Source organism: Thalassophryne amazonica, chromosome 17 (assembly GCF_902500255.1).
Source record: "Thalassophryne amazonica chromosome 17, fThaAma1.1, whole genome shotgun sequence".
Lineage (NCBI taxonomy): Eukaryota > Metazoa > Chordata > Actinopteri > Batrachoidiformes > Batrachoididae > Thalassophryne > Thalassophryne amazonica.
This window is the reverse complement of record NC_047119.1, coordinates 25473022-25489052: the sequence shown is the minus strand read 5'-3', so window position 1 is coordinate 25489052 and position 16031 is coordinate 25473022. Positions and strand designations below refer to the sequence as shown.

At 38.4% G+C, this 16031-nt stretch overlaps 1 protein-coding gene across 1 annotated transcript in view; it reads left to right on the top strand.

Moving 5' to 3' along the window:
- The window catches only part of pappaa (pregnancy-associated plasma protein A, pappalysin 1a), a 271059-nt gene that overhangs the window by 230030 nt on the left and 24998 nt on the right, over window positions 1-16031 (top strand). The window contains exons 20-21 of the mRNA XM_034192054.1: window positions 13516-13587; window positions 14631-14729. Coding sequence (XP_034047945.1) covers window positions 13516-13587; window positions 14631-14729 — 171 coding nt within the window. The remainder of the gene's footprint in view (window positions 1-13515; window positions 13588-14630; window positions 14730-16031) is intronic.

The window sequence follows — 16031 nt, the reverse complement described above, 5'->3', positions numbered from 1 at the left end:
CTTCCAGGATGGGATTCAACTGGTTCAAAGTGGTAACCATTGTGTCACTTGGGCTGTTTGAGCCTTTTTTCAGTTGGGATCAAGAGGCTAGGGGGCATAGTGTGTGTACTTTATACAACCCCAATTCCAATGAAGTTGGGACGTTGTGTAAAATGTAAATAAAAACAGAATACAATGATTTTGAAATCCTCTTCAACCTATATTCAATTGAATACACCACAAAGACAAGATATTTATTGTTCAAACTGATAAACTTTATTGTTTTTGTGCAGATATTTGTCCATTTTGAAATGGATGCCTGAAACACGTTTCAAAAAAGCTGGGACAGTGGTATGTTTACCACTGTGTTACATCACCTTTCCTTCTAACAACACTCAATAAGTAGGTGAAGTAGGTGGAATTCTTTCCCATTCTTGCTTGATGTACGACTTCAGTTGTTCAACAGTCCAGGGTTTCCATTGTCGTATTTTGCGCTTCATAATGCGCCACACATTTTCAATGGTCAATAGGTCTGGACTGCAGGCAGGCCAGTCTAGTAGCTGCACTCTTTTACTACAAAGCCACGCTGTTGTAACACGTGCAGAATGTGGCTTGGCATTGTCTTGCTGAAATAAGCAGGGACGTCCCTGAAAAAGACATTGCTTGGATGGCAACATGTGTACCTTTCAGCATTAATGGTGCCATCACATAACATCACACGTATAAGTTTCCCATGCCATGGGCACTAGCACATCCTCATACCATCACAGATGCTGGCTCTTGAACTTTGTGCTAGTAACAATCTGGATGGTCTTTTTCCTCTTTTGTCTGGAGGACACAACGTCCATGATTTCCAAAAACAATTTGAAATGTGGACTCATCAGACCACAGCACACTTTTCCACTTTGCGTCTGTCCATTTCAAATGAGCTCGGGCCCAGAGAAGGCGGCGGCATTTCTGGATGTTGTTGATGTATGGCTTTTGCTTTGAATGGTAGAGTTTTAACTTGCACTTGTAGATGTAGTGACGAACTGTGTTAACTGACAATGGTTTTCTGAAGTGTTCCTGAGCCCATGCGGTAAGATCCTTTACACAATGATGTTGGTTTTTAATGCAGTGCTGCCTGAGGGATCGAAGGTCACGGGCATTCAGTGTTGGTTTTCGGCCTTGCCGCTGAAGTGTAGAAAGTTCTCCAGATTCTCTGAATCTTCTGATTATATTATGGACTGTAGATGATGGAGTCCCTAAATTCCTTGCAATTGAACGTTGAGAAACATTGTTCTTAAACTGTTGGACTATTTTTTTTCACACAGTTGTTCACAAGTGGTGATCCTCACCCCATCTTTGCTTGTGAATGGCTGAGCCTTTTGGGGAGGCTCCTTTTATATCCAATCATGACACTCACCTGTTTCCAATTAGGTGTTCTTTGAGCATTCATCAACTTTCCCAATCTTTTGTTGCCTTGTCCCAACTTTTTTGAAATGTGTTCCAGGCATCCATTTGAAAATGAGCAAATACTTGCACAAAATAATAAAGTTTATCAGTTTGAACATTAAATATCTTGTCTTTGTGGTGTATTCAACTGAATATAGGATGAAGAGGATTTGCAAATCATTGTATTCTGTTTTTATTAACATTTTACACAACGTCCCAACTTCATTGGAATTGGGGTTGTAAATGTGTGCATACATGTACCAGAATACATATACTCTTCTGATGTCCCCTTCCCATTTATCTTGATACCATACGGCCATAGTTCACTTTGTTCTAAACATAGATTTTTATTTTATTTTATTTTTTGGTCAGCCAAGGATCCATTTTGGATAAAAACTCCTTGGACGAGTGCATGCTGAATGGCACCAAGTTTTGTAACTAGAGAAAGAATGAGCGAAACCACGGCCGTGTACAAGAACACACTGTATTTCTTTCTGCGTTTTTGTCCAACTCTCTCTGTTTGTGTTTGACAGTCAAGCACTTAGTCAGCAGCTTTTTGTGGTGGATCCTGGGGGAGAGATGGATTGGGCCATGTGGACTTGAAATGATCTGCTTTTCATAGATTTGTGTAATTGATATGATTTGTGCTTATTTGTAATTTGAGACTCAAGGCTGTGCCACTGGCGGACAGCATAACATCAGAGGATTTAAGGCTTAAAAGGGTGGTGAAATTAGAATTAATGCAGTGTTTTTGCATGTATTTTGCACTGGCATCTCTCAGATTTGATCCAGTCCTGATCCCTGTCCATGTATAACTATAAAACAACAAACAGAAAAAGCAAAAAAAAAATTTCCATCTAAATTATTCAAATGAAATCTAAGACATGTTCAGTGATGTGGAAATTTTCATGCGTCCATCCCTTGACTTGTATCAAGAAAACTGGCTGTAAAAGTGATGATTCAGTCTTTATATTTAGAATAAATCACCCTGTTCCATATTATTTTGGAATGTATTGCAGGCCTTAAATGCAGGAATGGATGGGTATTAAAAAGTTAACCACACAAAACATGAAGTATATTGGATTCATATTATCTGCAATGAAGTTGAAGTTAAAACAAATGTAAGGCTTGCTGCATTTTTTTTTATTTGCATTTTCCATATCATCTTAACCTTTTCTGATTTGTTTTGTATTTCAAGGGCTTTGTGAAGGCAGTAAATAACTTACTTTCTGCAGTGGACTAGCCAGTGCTTCTCAGGTGCAGCCCCAGCCAAAAAAATTATCCCAGAGTCAATGTAAACACGCAGAGCCCTATGGTGGACAGTCCATGCTGCACAGTGCAAGCGCATCTGGGGTGTGTCCAGCTCCACTTTATTTACAGGATTTGTAATCTGAGCTCAACGTATGATGCAGAGCATGAAGGGACACAACATGAAATCTGTCATCTGTCATCCCATTTAAGACCAAAGGTGCACTGGAATGTGTTGTACTAGTATTTAGACAGTGAAACAAGTGAGAGGGTTTCTGGTGAGTTAACAAATCAAGCCACATTAAAAGTGAGCAGTCTTAAAAGCTCCCTGAGGTGAATCATTTAAGCAGTAAGGATGAAGAAGAAGATGTAAGTCATATAAGCGTCCTGGAGCCTGTTGGGAAGTGTTATTCTTGCATACTCTAGCATGAAGTGGATGAAATTCTATAAATAATAAACAGTTGTGTTAACACTTTTATCACTCTGAACATTAGAGGAAGTAAAGCCATGACTTTAAACATAACCACTCTATGCTATGGATCTGGGGGCTTTAATTTAAAGGACTAGTGTCCAACAACCTTTTTAAAAATGACACTAATTGAGTGGATTCACAATGCAGTGCGCTGCTAATGATTGTTCATTAAAGCTGGTTTAACATTGACATTAGCATGGATTGCGAGTAGATTTGTTACAAATGGGAACTAGAAGCACTCGGAGAGCGCAAACCTCCGCTAAGGCCATAGGATCACTGATGTCACATGGAATACCCTTTGGCAAAGAGACTTATTCCACGTCGTTTCACGCATCTACCCTCATGTTTCAGATTCAGTGGTTAAACCCTTAGATCTTCAGCAAATGTATTTATAAAGAGAAACTGCATGAACTACACAAGTTTTTTTTTAATTTTCTAATAAGTTTATTCAATGAGGCGAAACGAATGCTAAATTATTGTTGTGTCGTAACTTAATTTTTGTTCAGCCTTTGTGACCCATCTTCATGAAGTTAGATGCAAAAATGTTGAAACTGGCCCTATCCTGCAATGATAAAGAATTCTTAAAAATTACTGGATCCGAATTGTGTTCTGGATCATTACCAAAATTGAATGACTTCTAAGTTAGGCCAAGATACACCCCTGGTAAAAATTTCATTGAAATCCGTTGAGGATTTTCTGAGTAATCCTGCTAACAAACCAACCAACCAACCAACAAACAAACGGACACGACTGAAAACATAACCTCCTTGGTGGAGGTAATAACACAGTTGACTTACAAATGAAAACCATCACTGGCTTTTTCTAAAAGATATTAAAATTCTTGAAATAATTCGCTGGAATTGCACCTGTGGTATACGTTTTCCATTCACAGCAAACACATTGCAACGCAGGGGCTCATCCACTTTCAGGTTTGCAATATTGACAATTTCCTATGAAGCACTGCATATTTAAGTCTGTCTCTACAAGTGCATAGGTCAGGGCCACCTAGTTTGGGATCTGCGGACCTTGGTTGGCATGAACCCCCTTTCATTTGGCCCATCATGTTGCCCAGCATGACATTTACAACAGAAGAGCTATTTTTGTTTCTGCCCCAATAAAGGTCTTTTATAACTCAGTGCAGTTCCATATCTGACCACAATTATACAGTATAAATTGTAGGGCACTGGGGAGCTTCTGTAATGGTCAGTGCCCTTCAGTTTCTTTTGAACCATTCACCTTTTTTAATGAGCACTGCCATCTAATGGGCTCATAAAACACACTAACTTCAGGAGGCCTCATTTTGCCATCACTATTTATACTGATTTGTTATGGTTTTGTCAATTTTTTTTTCAAGATTAAGTGAAATTTTATGCACACTCTCAGGAAGGTGTCTTTCCTTTGACAATTGTTTTGCAAAAAGAAGCAGGTAGATGTTTTCCTATCTCTGTGTCTGCACATTAACAAAATACTGCAAGGAGATTACAGAGAAGTCATTTTATTATGCTGAAATGTAGTTTTACATTTCAGATGTTAGTTTGTACTAAGTATAATGTAATGCACTTTGACACAACAAAGTCTATTTTTGGCCCATGTCCCTCCATGTAGATTCATTTTTGGCTCTTTATAGGAAAGAATTTGAGCACCCCTGGGACAGGTGGTGCATTGTAAAACAGGTCAGTTACCTTGAAATTTGATGTGCATTATGTTTGATGTTTTCATCTGTTCATGTGTTAAATCATCTGACTTGTGATGGAGATACACACTGAGTGACAGATGAGAACTTTTGTTCATTTGCTAGGTTAATGTCTTACCTATTTACAAACATGGTCACTTGTTAAAACTGATGCATTTTATTTTTTTATTTTGGTCTAAATTTTATATCGTCTAAAGTAATCTTAAGGCCTGCATTTTAATGCTTTGCAGGATTTGAAATGTCAGGAAAAAGGCAACATTTTGTGTCCTGTAGAATAAACAAAGTTCCCATCATAAACTATACAATGATCTTTCATATTAATGTGATATCAGTAACTGAACCTTTGAGTGTCTGCTCAAATTAGGACTGAGTGAATTGATTTTGAATAGAGTCACATCAGAATTGATCAGAGGTAATTGAGCCCTATTAAACACATGATGAGCTATTGCTTGTGCTTGTGGTTGTGCAATTCTTGTAATTTAAAGACCCCTTTCAGACAGGATTCTTCACAGAGAATCTGAGTCCTCAGAAGTATTTTCTAGTTCTACTTTGCTGTGTTGGAGGCGAGTATTGCCCACCTTAATATCTGATGTTGATGTATTACCTTTTAAACCAGTTATATTTTGGTTGTTAGTGTGACCCACTTAAAATTCTTCCCTCCTTCTCTACCTCTACCTCCTGCTCTTCTTTTTTCACCGTCTTTCTATCTCTAATGATTCTGCGCCCCTAGCACCCTCCTCCCCCTTTATCAGCAAAATTACCCTGTCGGGCATGCTGCGAAATTAGTCATTTTCTATGTGGCACGACCTCGCCTGTGGTGGCGCTGAGATAGGGATCTATTTTTATGTGGTATCAGCACCCTGGGGAGGCTTCAGAGGGTGAGGATCCCAACCGTAGTGAGGGGGTGAGGCCAGGCCACGTTCATGGATTATTATGATTTACGGCCTTGCTGAGGGAGGAAAAATAGAGTGAGAGAGTAAGCGAGGAGGGTGTGAGAGAGAGAGAGAGAGAGAGAGAGAGAGAGAGAGAGAGAGAGAAGGAGTTTCTGGGTGACATCATCATAGTAGCACTCAAGACAAAGAGAATAAAAGTACAGTAGTTGCAAAAAGGTTCGTGGTTGAGGCCAAAAAATGTGCTTCAATTCTCAACATAAAGGCAGAGGTGGCAGAAGTGGAAGACAGGGGGCCCCCACACAATAATTTGAATGCTTAACATCAGCCGATCAATTGATTATGATAGTCCACATTTTAATATTGTACAAATCATGCAAATAAAGTTGATCAGAAATGAAATAAATCATTTTTTATTTTACTTTTACCATTTCTTGTCAAGCACTTTGTGATTTTTATCTGTAATAAGTAATATAGAATTAATATTAATTACATATTTGCAAGAATGAGTCATACCAATTAAATGTTGATGCAGCTCATAATATCAATATTAAGAAATAATTAATTTAAACATTCAAAGTACCATTGCTATGCTTCAGAATGCACCATTTAACTTAATAGTCCTCCTTGACTACCTCTTGATGCTGGCCACATATTGTGCTGCATTATATGATCCCATGTAGGTGAAAAGGGCTTCCACTGCCTACGATAAAGTCCAGACAACCTAACCCAAGTCTCCGTTACACCAACCCGACGGATTACCCTGGTGTCTGTTTCCCAGGGCTGCACGGCACTCGTGTAATAGTTCTTGCTGAGCTCCTCCGTGTCCTCAGATGCTTTGTTGTTATTTTTCTCCACCTTCAATGCCCCATCTTTCTTTTTTTGCATTGATTTGCTGACAGCACTGAAATGAAAAATACCTTAGTTAGCAGCAACAAAAGGAAAAAGCATGCCAACTTTATGAGATATTGGGACACAAGGGGGTTCTTTAGAAAAGCACCATCTGAGGTCAACCAGTCCTCCTCTATGGATGACACTTTTGGTAATACACACTACTATCCAAGTCTGGGGACAGCACATGGATGCAGAAATCAGGTATTTTTCTTTCCCTGCTGGCGGGAGGCAAAACGGGCTCAAGGAGACTCATATGTCTTAGTATATGTGTGTTTTCATATGTGGTGGCTTTTAGGGGAATGATTGTTTAGTGGTCAGGTGACAGAATGTGTGTTAAATGTTCAAATAATAAATAAATTTGTATTTGTCTTCTAGGTAATTAATTACATTTCTAACACAACACAAATATAAATTTGAATAATTTAGAAAAACTTTAAAACAGCTAAAAAAAAAAAAAAAAAAAAAAGCTAGAGACTCTATTCCTCTAGTGGCAGTATTCTCCACTTTTCTGTGTGTTAGACTGTCATTTCACTGTTTTTATTTTATTTTATTTTAGTAGGGTAGGGTTTGTTAGTAGGGTTTGTTAGTAGGGTTTTAGCTGGTCTTGTTATGAAAGACGGCATCCATCCCACTTTGGATGGAGCAGCTCTCATTTCTAGAAATCTGGCCAATTTTCTTAAATCCTCCAAACCGTGACTATCCAGGGTTGGGACCAGGAAGCAGAGTTGTAGTCTTACACACCTCTCTGCAGCTTCTCTCCCCCTGCCATCCCCTCATTACCCCATCCCCGTAGAGACGGTGCCTGCTCCCAGACCACCAATAACCAGCAAAAATCTATTTAAGCATAAAAATTCAAAAAGAAAAAATAATATAGCACCTTCAACTGCATCACAGACTAAAACAGTTAAATGTGGTCTATTAAACATTAGGTCTCTCTCTTCTAAGTCCCTGTTAGTAAATGATATAATAATTGATCAACATATTGATTTATTCTGCCTTACAGAAACCTGGTTACAGCAGGATGAATATGTTAGTTTAAATGAGTCAACACCCCCGAGTCACACTAACTGCCAGAATGCTCATAGCACGGGCCAAGGCGGAGGATTAGCAGCAATCTTCCATTCCAGCTTATTAATTAATCAAAAACCCAGACAGAGCTTTAATTCATTTGAAAGCTTGTCTCTTAGTCTTGTCCATCCAAATTGGAAGTCCCAAAAACCAGTTTTATTTGTTATTATCTATCGTCCACCTGGTCGTTACTGTGAGTTTCTCTGTGAATTTTCAGACCTTTTGTCTGACTTAGTGCTTAGCTCGGATAAGATAATTATAGTGGGTGATTTTAACATCCACACAGATGCTGAGAATTGCCTCAACATTGCATTTAATCTATTATTAGACTCAATTGGCTTTGCTCAAAATGTAAATGAGTCAACCCACCACTTTAATCATATCTTAGATCTTGTTCTGACTTATGGTATGGAAATTGAAGACTTAACAGTATTCCCTGAAAACTCCCTTCTGTCTGATCATTTCTTAATAACATTTACATTTACTCTGATGGACTACCCAGCAGTGGGGAATAAGTTTCATTACACTAGAAGTCTTTCAGAAAACGCTGTAACTAGGTTTAAGGATATGATTCCTTCTTTATGTTCTCTAATGCCATATACCAACACAGTGCAGAGTAGCTACCTAAACTCTGTGAGTGAGATAGAGTATCTCGTCACTAGTTTTACATCCTCATTGAAGACAACTTTGGATGATGTAGCTCCTCTGAAAAAGAGAGCCTTAAATCAGAAGTGCCTGACTCTGTGGTATAACTCACAAACTCGCAGCTTAAAGCAGATAACCCGTAGGTTGGAGAGGAAATGGCGTCTCACTAATTTAGAAGATCTTCAATTAGCCTGGAAAAAGAGTCTGTTGCGCTATAAAAAAAAAGCCCTCCATAAAGCTAGGACATCTTACTACTCATCACTAATTGAAGAAAATAAGAACAACCCTGGGTTTCTTTTCAGCACTGTAGCCAGGCTGACAAAGAGACAGAGGTCTATTGAGCTGAGTATTCCTTTAACTTTAACTAGTAATGACTTCATGACTTTCTTTGCTAATAAAATTCTAACTATTAGAGAAAAAATTACTCAGAACCATCCCAAAGACATATCGTTCTCTTTGGCTGCTTTCAGTGATGCCGGTATTTGGTTAGACTCTTTCGCTCCGATTGTTCTGTCTGAGTTATTTTCATTAGTTACTTCCTCCAAACCATCAACATGTCTATTAGACCCCATTCCTACCAGGCTGCTCAAGGAAGCCCTACCATTAATTAATGCTTCGATCTTAAATATGATCAATCTATCTTTATTAGTTGGCTATGTACCACAGGCTTTTAAGGTGGCAGTAATTAAACCATTACTTAAAAAGTCATCACTTGACCCAGCTATCTTAGCTAATTATAGGCCAATCTCCAACCTTCCTTTTCTCTCAAAAATTCTTGAAAGGGTAGTTGTAAAACAGCTAACTGATCATCTGCAGAGGAGTGGTCTATTTGAAGAGTTTCAGTCAGGTTTTAGAATCCATCATAGTACAGAAACAGCATTACTGAAGGTTACAAATGATCTTCTTATGGCCTCGGACAGTGGACTCATCTCTGTGCTTGTTCTGTTAGACCTCAGTGCTGCTTTTGATACTGTTGACCATAAAATTTTATTACAGAGATTAGAGCATGCCATAGGTATTAAAGGCACTGCGCTGCGGTGGTTTGAATCATATTTATCTAATAGATTACAATTTGTTCATGTAAATGGGGACTCTTCTTCACAGACTAAGGTTAATTATGGAGTTCCACAAGGTTCTGTGCTAGGACCAATTTTATTCACTTTATACATGTTTCCCTTAGGCAGTATTATTAGACAGCATTGCTTAAATTTTTATTGTTACGCAGATGATACCCAGCTTTATCTATCCATGAAGCCAGAGGACACACACCAATTAGCTAAACTGCAGGATTGTCTTACAGACATAAAGACATGGATGACCTCTAATTTCCTGCTTTTAATCTCAGATAAAACTGAAGTTATTGTACTTGGCCCCACAAATCTTAGAAACATGGTATCTAACCAGATCCTTACTCTGGATGGCATTACCCTGACCTCTAGTAATACTGTGAGAAATCTTGGAGTCATTTTTGATCAGGATATGTCATTCAATGCGCATATTAAACAAATATGTAGGACTGCTTTTTTGCATTTGCGCAATATCTCTAAAATTAGAAAGGTCTTGTCTCAGAGTGATGCTGGAAAACTAATTCATGCATTTATTTCCTCTAGGCTGGACTATTATAATTCATTATTATCAGGTTGTCCTAAACGTTCCCTGAAAAGCCTTCAGTTAATTCAAAATGTTGCAGCTAGAGTACTGACAGGGACTAGAAGGAGAGAGCATATCTCACCCATATTGGCCTCTCTTCATTGGCTTCCTGTTAATTCTAGAATAGAATTTAAAATTCTTCTTCTTACTTATAAGGTTTTGAATAATCAGGTCCCATCTTATCTTAGGGACCTCATAGTACCATATCACCCCAATAGAGCGCTTCGCTCTCAGACTGCAGGCTTACTTGTAGTTCCTAGGGTTTGTAAGAGTAGAATGGGAGGCAGAGCCTTCAGCTTTCAGTCTCCTCTCCTCTGGAACCAGCTCCCAATTCACATCAGGGAGACAGACACCCTCTCTACTTTGAAAATTAGGCTTAAAACTTTCCTTTTTGCTAAAGCTTGTAGTTAGGGCTGGATCAGGTGACCCTGAACCATCCCTTAGTTATGCTGCTATAGACTTAGACTGCTGGGGGGTTCCCGTGATGCACTGAGTGTTTCTTTCTCTTTTTGCTCTGTATGCACCACTCTGCATTTAATCATTAGTGATTGATCTCTGCTCTCTTCCACAGCATGTCTTTTTCCTGGTTCTCTCCCTCAGCCCCAACCAGTCCCAGCAGAAGACTGCCCCTCCCTGAGCCTGGTTCTGCTGGAGGTTTCTTCCTGTTAAAAGGGAGTTTTTCCTTCCCACTGTCGCCAAGTGCTTGCTCACAGGGGTCGTTTTGACCGTTGGGGTTTTTCTGTAATTATTGTATGGCCTTGCCTTACAATATAAAGCGCTTTGGGGCAGCTGTTTGTTGTGATTTGGCGCTATATAAATAAAATTGATTTGATTTGATTTGATTTAGGATAGTTACTGGTTGTTGATTGAGTAAAATATCTATTGTAAAGCATGCTAGCATACCAACACAAACAAAGTGGTCATCATGGCATCATGGAGTTCAGTGGCAAAGACAAAATCAAAGTCGAAGACAAGGCAAAGTCAAAACACCAGCAGATAGATTATGAGGCAAAACAGGACTAAGTACAATGGCTGGAAAGCAAAATGAATTCAACAGTCTGGCAGGGGAGGAGAGAAAGTGAAGGGCTTAAATAATACCAGTGGTAATTAGGAAATGAGACATAGGTGCTGAAGAATAATCTGGAAGAGGGTGTGGCAAACAGAAGGGACAGGACAAATCCACACCCTGAACACCAGACAAGAGAGTGCAGTTAAACAAAAGCAAAGTGAACAGGGACCAATTAAAGGATGAACCTTAAACCACGGTGATCTAAACAAAAAGCCAAAACCACAGATGAACAAAAAGCAAATACTACTAAATAAGAAATAAAATAAGGAAGACCTAACATGACAGAACAAAGAAATAACCAAGAAACAAATGTAAGTACTGAAAAGAGATCAACAACAAAAATAAAGGCTCAGACCAAACTAAAATGGAACTCACAAATGGCGACAGTAAAATAAACAGATAATTCAACATATGTCAAAACAAAAACAAACAGGTGATACAGCTCATAATACAATGGGGAGAATCAATGGCTGGGCAGAAACTAAGACGGAACTAGACACGTGGCTAAAGTATGATACACAGAAGAGAAATGATAAACCAAACTAGAGACTACCAAATAATAAACAGAAAATCATAGACAGAAGATCAAAAAGGGAAGGCATGGAGACAAAACTATAACAAGGGCCTGAAGGGGCAGAATCATGACAGCTGCATCAGATCTCCATTGGGATTTGACACAGATTTCACACTGGATGCCCTTACTGATCCAATTCTGGTTCTACATGGAGAAACATATATACAGCCTCTAGCAGTGGTGGGCACAGCTAACCTAAAAGTTAGCTTCGATAATCATCAAACCGCTAACTGAAAAGTTAACTTTTATAACACTAAACTGATAAACCGCTAAAGAATTTAGCGGAAGTTACCGCTAACCGCGACTTATTATTATGTTGGCTACTGATAAGCCAGTTTCAAGTTTAAGCACAGCAAAGGTGATCACACACACAAAATGAAAACACAAAAAATAAATAAAGAAAACATAAAATCCCAAACACTGTCACCATCTTGTGGTGGTACAAGTGGTAGTGGTGAGAACCTGAGACTTTAAAATATACATGAGCTATATCATGGCAATTCAACAGATGTGCGTCACTACCAATCTCTGAAAATTTTCCAAAAAATATGTTCACGGTATTAATGAACTATGCTGATTCTGAAGTAGTTGGTGTGAAACAATAACTTTCCACATATATCGCCATACTGCTGATGCGCGGGACCTTGAAAGTGCGTCTTAGGGCAGTACAAAGCAACATTAGAAGGGTCATCTCTTTTAAACTAAAGTGTGAAATTGACTGAAATTTAATATTTGTACTTGTGCTTTGATAATGATAATGTAATTTAAACAATGGCAAAAATGGAAAATAAAGCATTTTTAAAACACATTAAATTCAAACTTAGGGGTGTATCACCAAATTTCAAAATCCCATATTTCTTGTAGATAAAATGCACAAATTACTTTTGTTGGTACAAATCAGTAAATTTTCGATACAAAATGTGTTGCAAGAATATTTATTCTCAATTTGTTGTAACCGCTCAGGTAAAGATGAAGTTCTGGCCTGCACACCGAGACAATACCTTGCAGTGAGCAAAGTATGGTACAAATATACATCTGTGTGGTACAAGTGGATTGGCTTTCATTCCAAACAGATGCCGCAGTAGGTGATTTTGCTCCTTCAATGAGATGGGAGGAATTCAAGTAAAATCACCTTGGAATGAAAACCTGCAGACCGTTGGTGCTCTATGCAACATGACTGATCATCCCTGATAGACAGCATATGCCTGGATGGATACATGCATAGTACAACCAACACACCCTGCGCACAAATGCCATTTCATGAAGAGCACAGTAGGAGAACTGGATGGGATTCCACACATTCTGCAAGGATATTTGAGAACATGGTTCTCTTTATCTCTTTATGTGTCTCTCTCAGTACTCCGCCCTCCTGGGGCCATAATAGCTATAAAAAAAATGCAAACCTTTACCATGTTGTGCAAAAATAAATTTATTTGGCTTTTCTGTAGGATGGGAAAGGGCCCATGTAAATTAAAGTGGCCAACTTAACAACAATGGTGTTTCTGCACATTTGCATCTGAAGGTTTGCAGTAATTAAAAGCAACACTACTTCGTCATCATTTTGGCTTAAGATCCCACCCCAGATTTTGCTTTTCTGCTCCATGGTATTGCTTTGGAACTGTGCATATTTGCATTCACCATTTCAAAAGAAAAACAAAATCAGGAGCCAAAAAGTAGGATTTGAGGGTGCTGTGTTACCTGTAAAATTCAGTAGTTTGGTAACTTTTCTGTGCAAATGTGGACTGAAATGCTTTTCAAAAATTGTTTTGGTAAGTCTCTTAAAATGTGCATAAGGTATACGCGTAAGTACTTAATAATGTAAATGTACATAAAGCATATGCAACTGTCGATACATCAAAGTCAGCTGTTTGATCTCAATGCAAATACTTTGTCTTACAGAGCATAGTGTGTACAATGGGACTGAAGTGGTATCCACACCCCGAGTTTCTCCACTGCATCAAAGGATGTGAGGTAAGAGCTGGTTTGGACAAGTTCAACAGACTTTTGCGATTCTTTCCAACAATTTCCTCCTTTTCTTCAAATGAACATTACAAATGTTAAGAACAGAATCTATTTTACAGATGTCATGGTGCATGAAATTTCATGCCATACAATGGGCACATTTTCAATCTTCTGGTAACACAAGAACAGCAGCATTTGTTTTGGTTGTTGGGGTTTCCCCGTGTTATTGGGGATGCCCCTAATGTTTCCTTACTCTGTCACTCATTAGTAGCTGGAAATGGCTAATCATATGCATTCCACTTTTATATCCCTTTAAAAAAAATACATTTTCATTGTCAATACAACTACAAAAATAAGTTGCAACCCCTCTGGGCTAGTAGACTGAAATGTAAACTTTAAAATACATTCATTGTTTGACACAATCACAGCTACGCAAGTATTTCTGTTGATTTTGTTTCCGAGAATAACTGCAGTTGGTTTTTAATAGAAGCCGTTCCAGCCTTTTGTAAAGCAATGAAATTACCGATGCCACATTTGCACCTGGATGTTCTGAGAATTACACCACCCTGACATTCCAGCTGAGTAGTGATTAAACAATTCTGATATAAATAACATTTGAGTGAAAAATTATGGTGAAAAAAACTCTCTGTATTTAAGAGGTACTAGCTCTTGTAATCTAATGAAAATGGGGAAAATATATTTTAGGTTTAGGTTTGAACTTCAGATTCCACTGCGAGAATTCTACCACTCCATATAGAAGAATATCATCAGCGCAGTTTGGGCTAGTTGGACAACATGATTGGTAACTCGTGTGCAGAAGGTGGGAACAACCCTATAAATCACCTTTGTGGACTGTTTTGTGCAGCGAATATTTTATGGTGTCTCCAATTTGATTTACAACCCTGGTCCACCTAAGGCTTAAGTTTTATGTTTCGGGTTAATCAGCAAATTTCACCGGAGTCTTCTAACAGGCTCTGAAATGCATCAGATGAAACTTTTAAAGCTCTGTCAACCATCTGCATGTTAAATGTTGTGTCTCATTTCTTGTGTAGCCATTCATGGGCGACAACTACTGTGATGCAGTAAACAACAGAGCCTTCTGTAACTATGATGGAGGAGACTGCTGCCAATCTACTGTCAAGTACAAGAAGGTTAGAGGCACGCTGCAAACTCAGAATAAATCTGACACAACAAATAAAGGGAAGATCTTGGATTTGGTCAAGAGCAGTGTTATGGTTGTTACTGAGTAAGTAATGTATTATACATTACTCACTGAATGTGTGAATGCGCACAGTGTACAACACATATAGAACCAAAATTGCACAGTAAATGGAACACATGGTAAATGGTATGAATAATCCATATCACGTGACATACAAACCACCAATCAAATGACAAGGATCTTTTCAGGTGTTATATAAAGCTCTTTAATCCACACACTTTGCCTCCACGTTATATGACTTATTTGTCATTGAAGTGCCGTCTGCCCTGAATGTTAGATTGGGATGGATTTTGAGTAATACCTAGAACTGGCAGGGATTCCATGTTTAGATTACTGTGCCATGTGACACTTTTTTTTAAATTCTGGAGCCACACATGTATACTCAACAAAGTACAAATGCAACATTTTTCTTTTGTTCCCATTTTTTATGCATTGAACTAAAAGTTCCAGTTTTTATGTGCACACAAAATATTTATTTCATATCAAGTTGGTGATTAAGCAGCATGATTATTGCACAGGTACACTGAAAAAAAATTTGGAGTGATATTTACTTGAAAAAAATCTTGGCAAGTTTTTCTACTCAAAAATTCCAAGTAAATTTGACAAGGGGAATTCTTAAGTAAATTTTACTTGTATATATTAGTTTATCTAAAAGGATAATTCAAGTAACATTTACTAGCAATTATCAACTGAATATTTTCATTGAATTTTACTCTGTCTTTATTCATAAAAAGTAAAACCTTTCAGCTGTTCCCCTTGTTTTCACAGCAGATCTAGTTTGGATCTGCATGTTAATTTGGCACAAATTCTACCCTGATGCCCTTTCTGATGGATCTACACATTACATGGAGAAATTTGGCAGGGGTGGGGTTTGAACTGGGAACCTTTTGCACTGAAACCAAGTGCACTAACCACTTGGCCACCACCTGTGGATTATTAAAAAAACAGTGAGACAACATAAATTCTGTTTAGAAAAAAGATGCATCAAGATGCATCAATGGTTGTTTTATAATGAGCACATTTATGAACTAATGATCCAAGATCTGCTGTGGCGACTCTGTGTGAAAACAAGGGCAGCCAAAGGGACTTAAAACTCAGTGCAGATGTGGTGGTTAAGCAGTTAGTGCACTTGGTTTCAGTGCAGATAGTTCCAGGTTCAAACCCCACCCCTGCTACAGTTCTCCATGTAATGTGGAGATCCATCAGAAAGGGCATCCAGTGTAGAATTTGT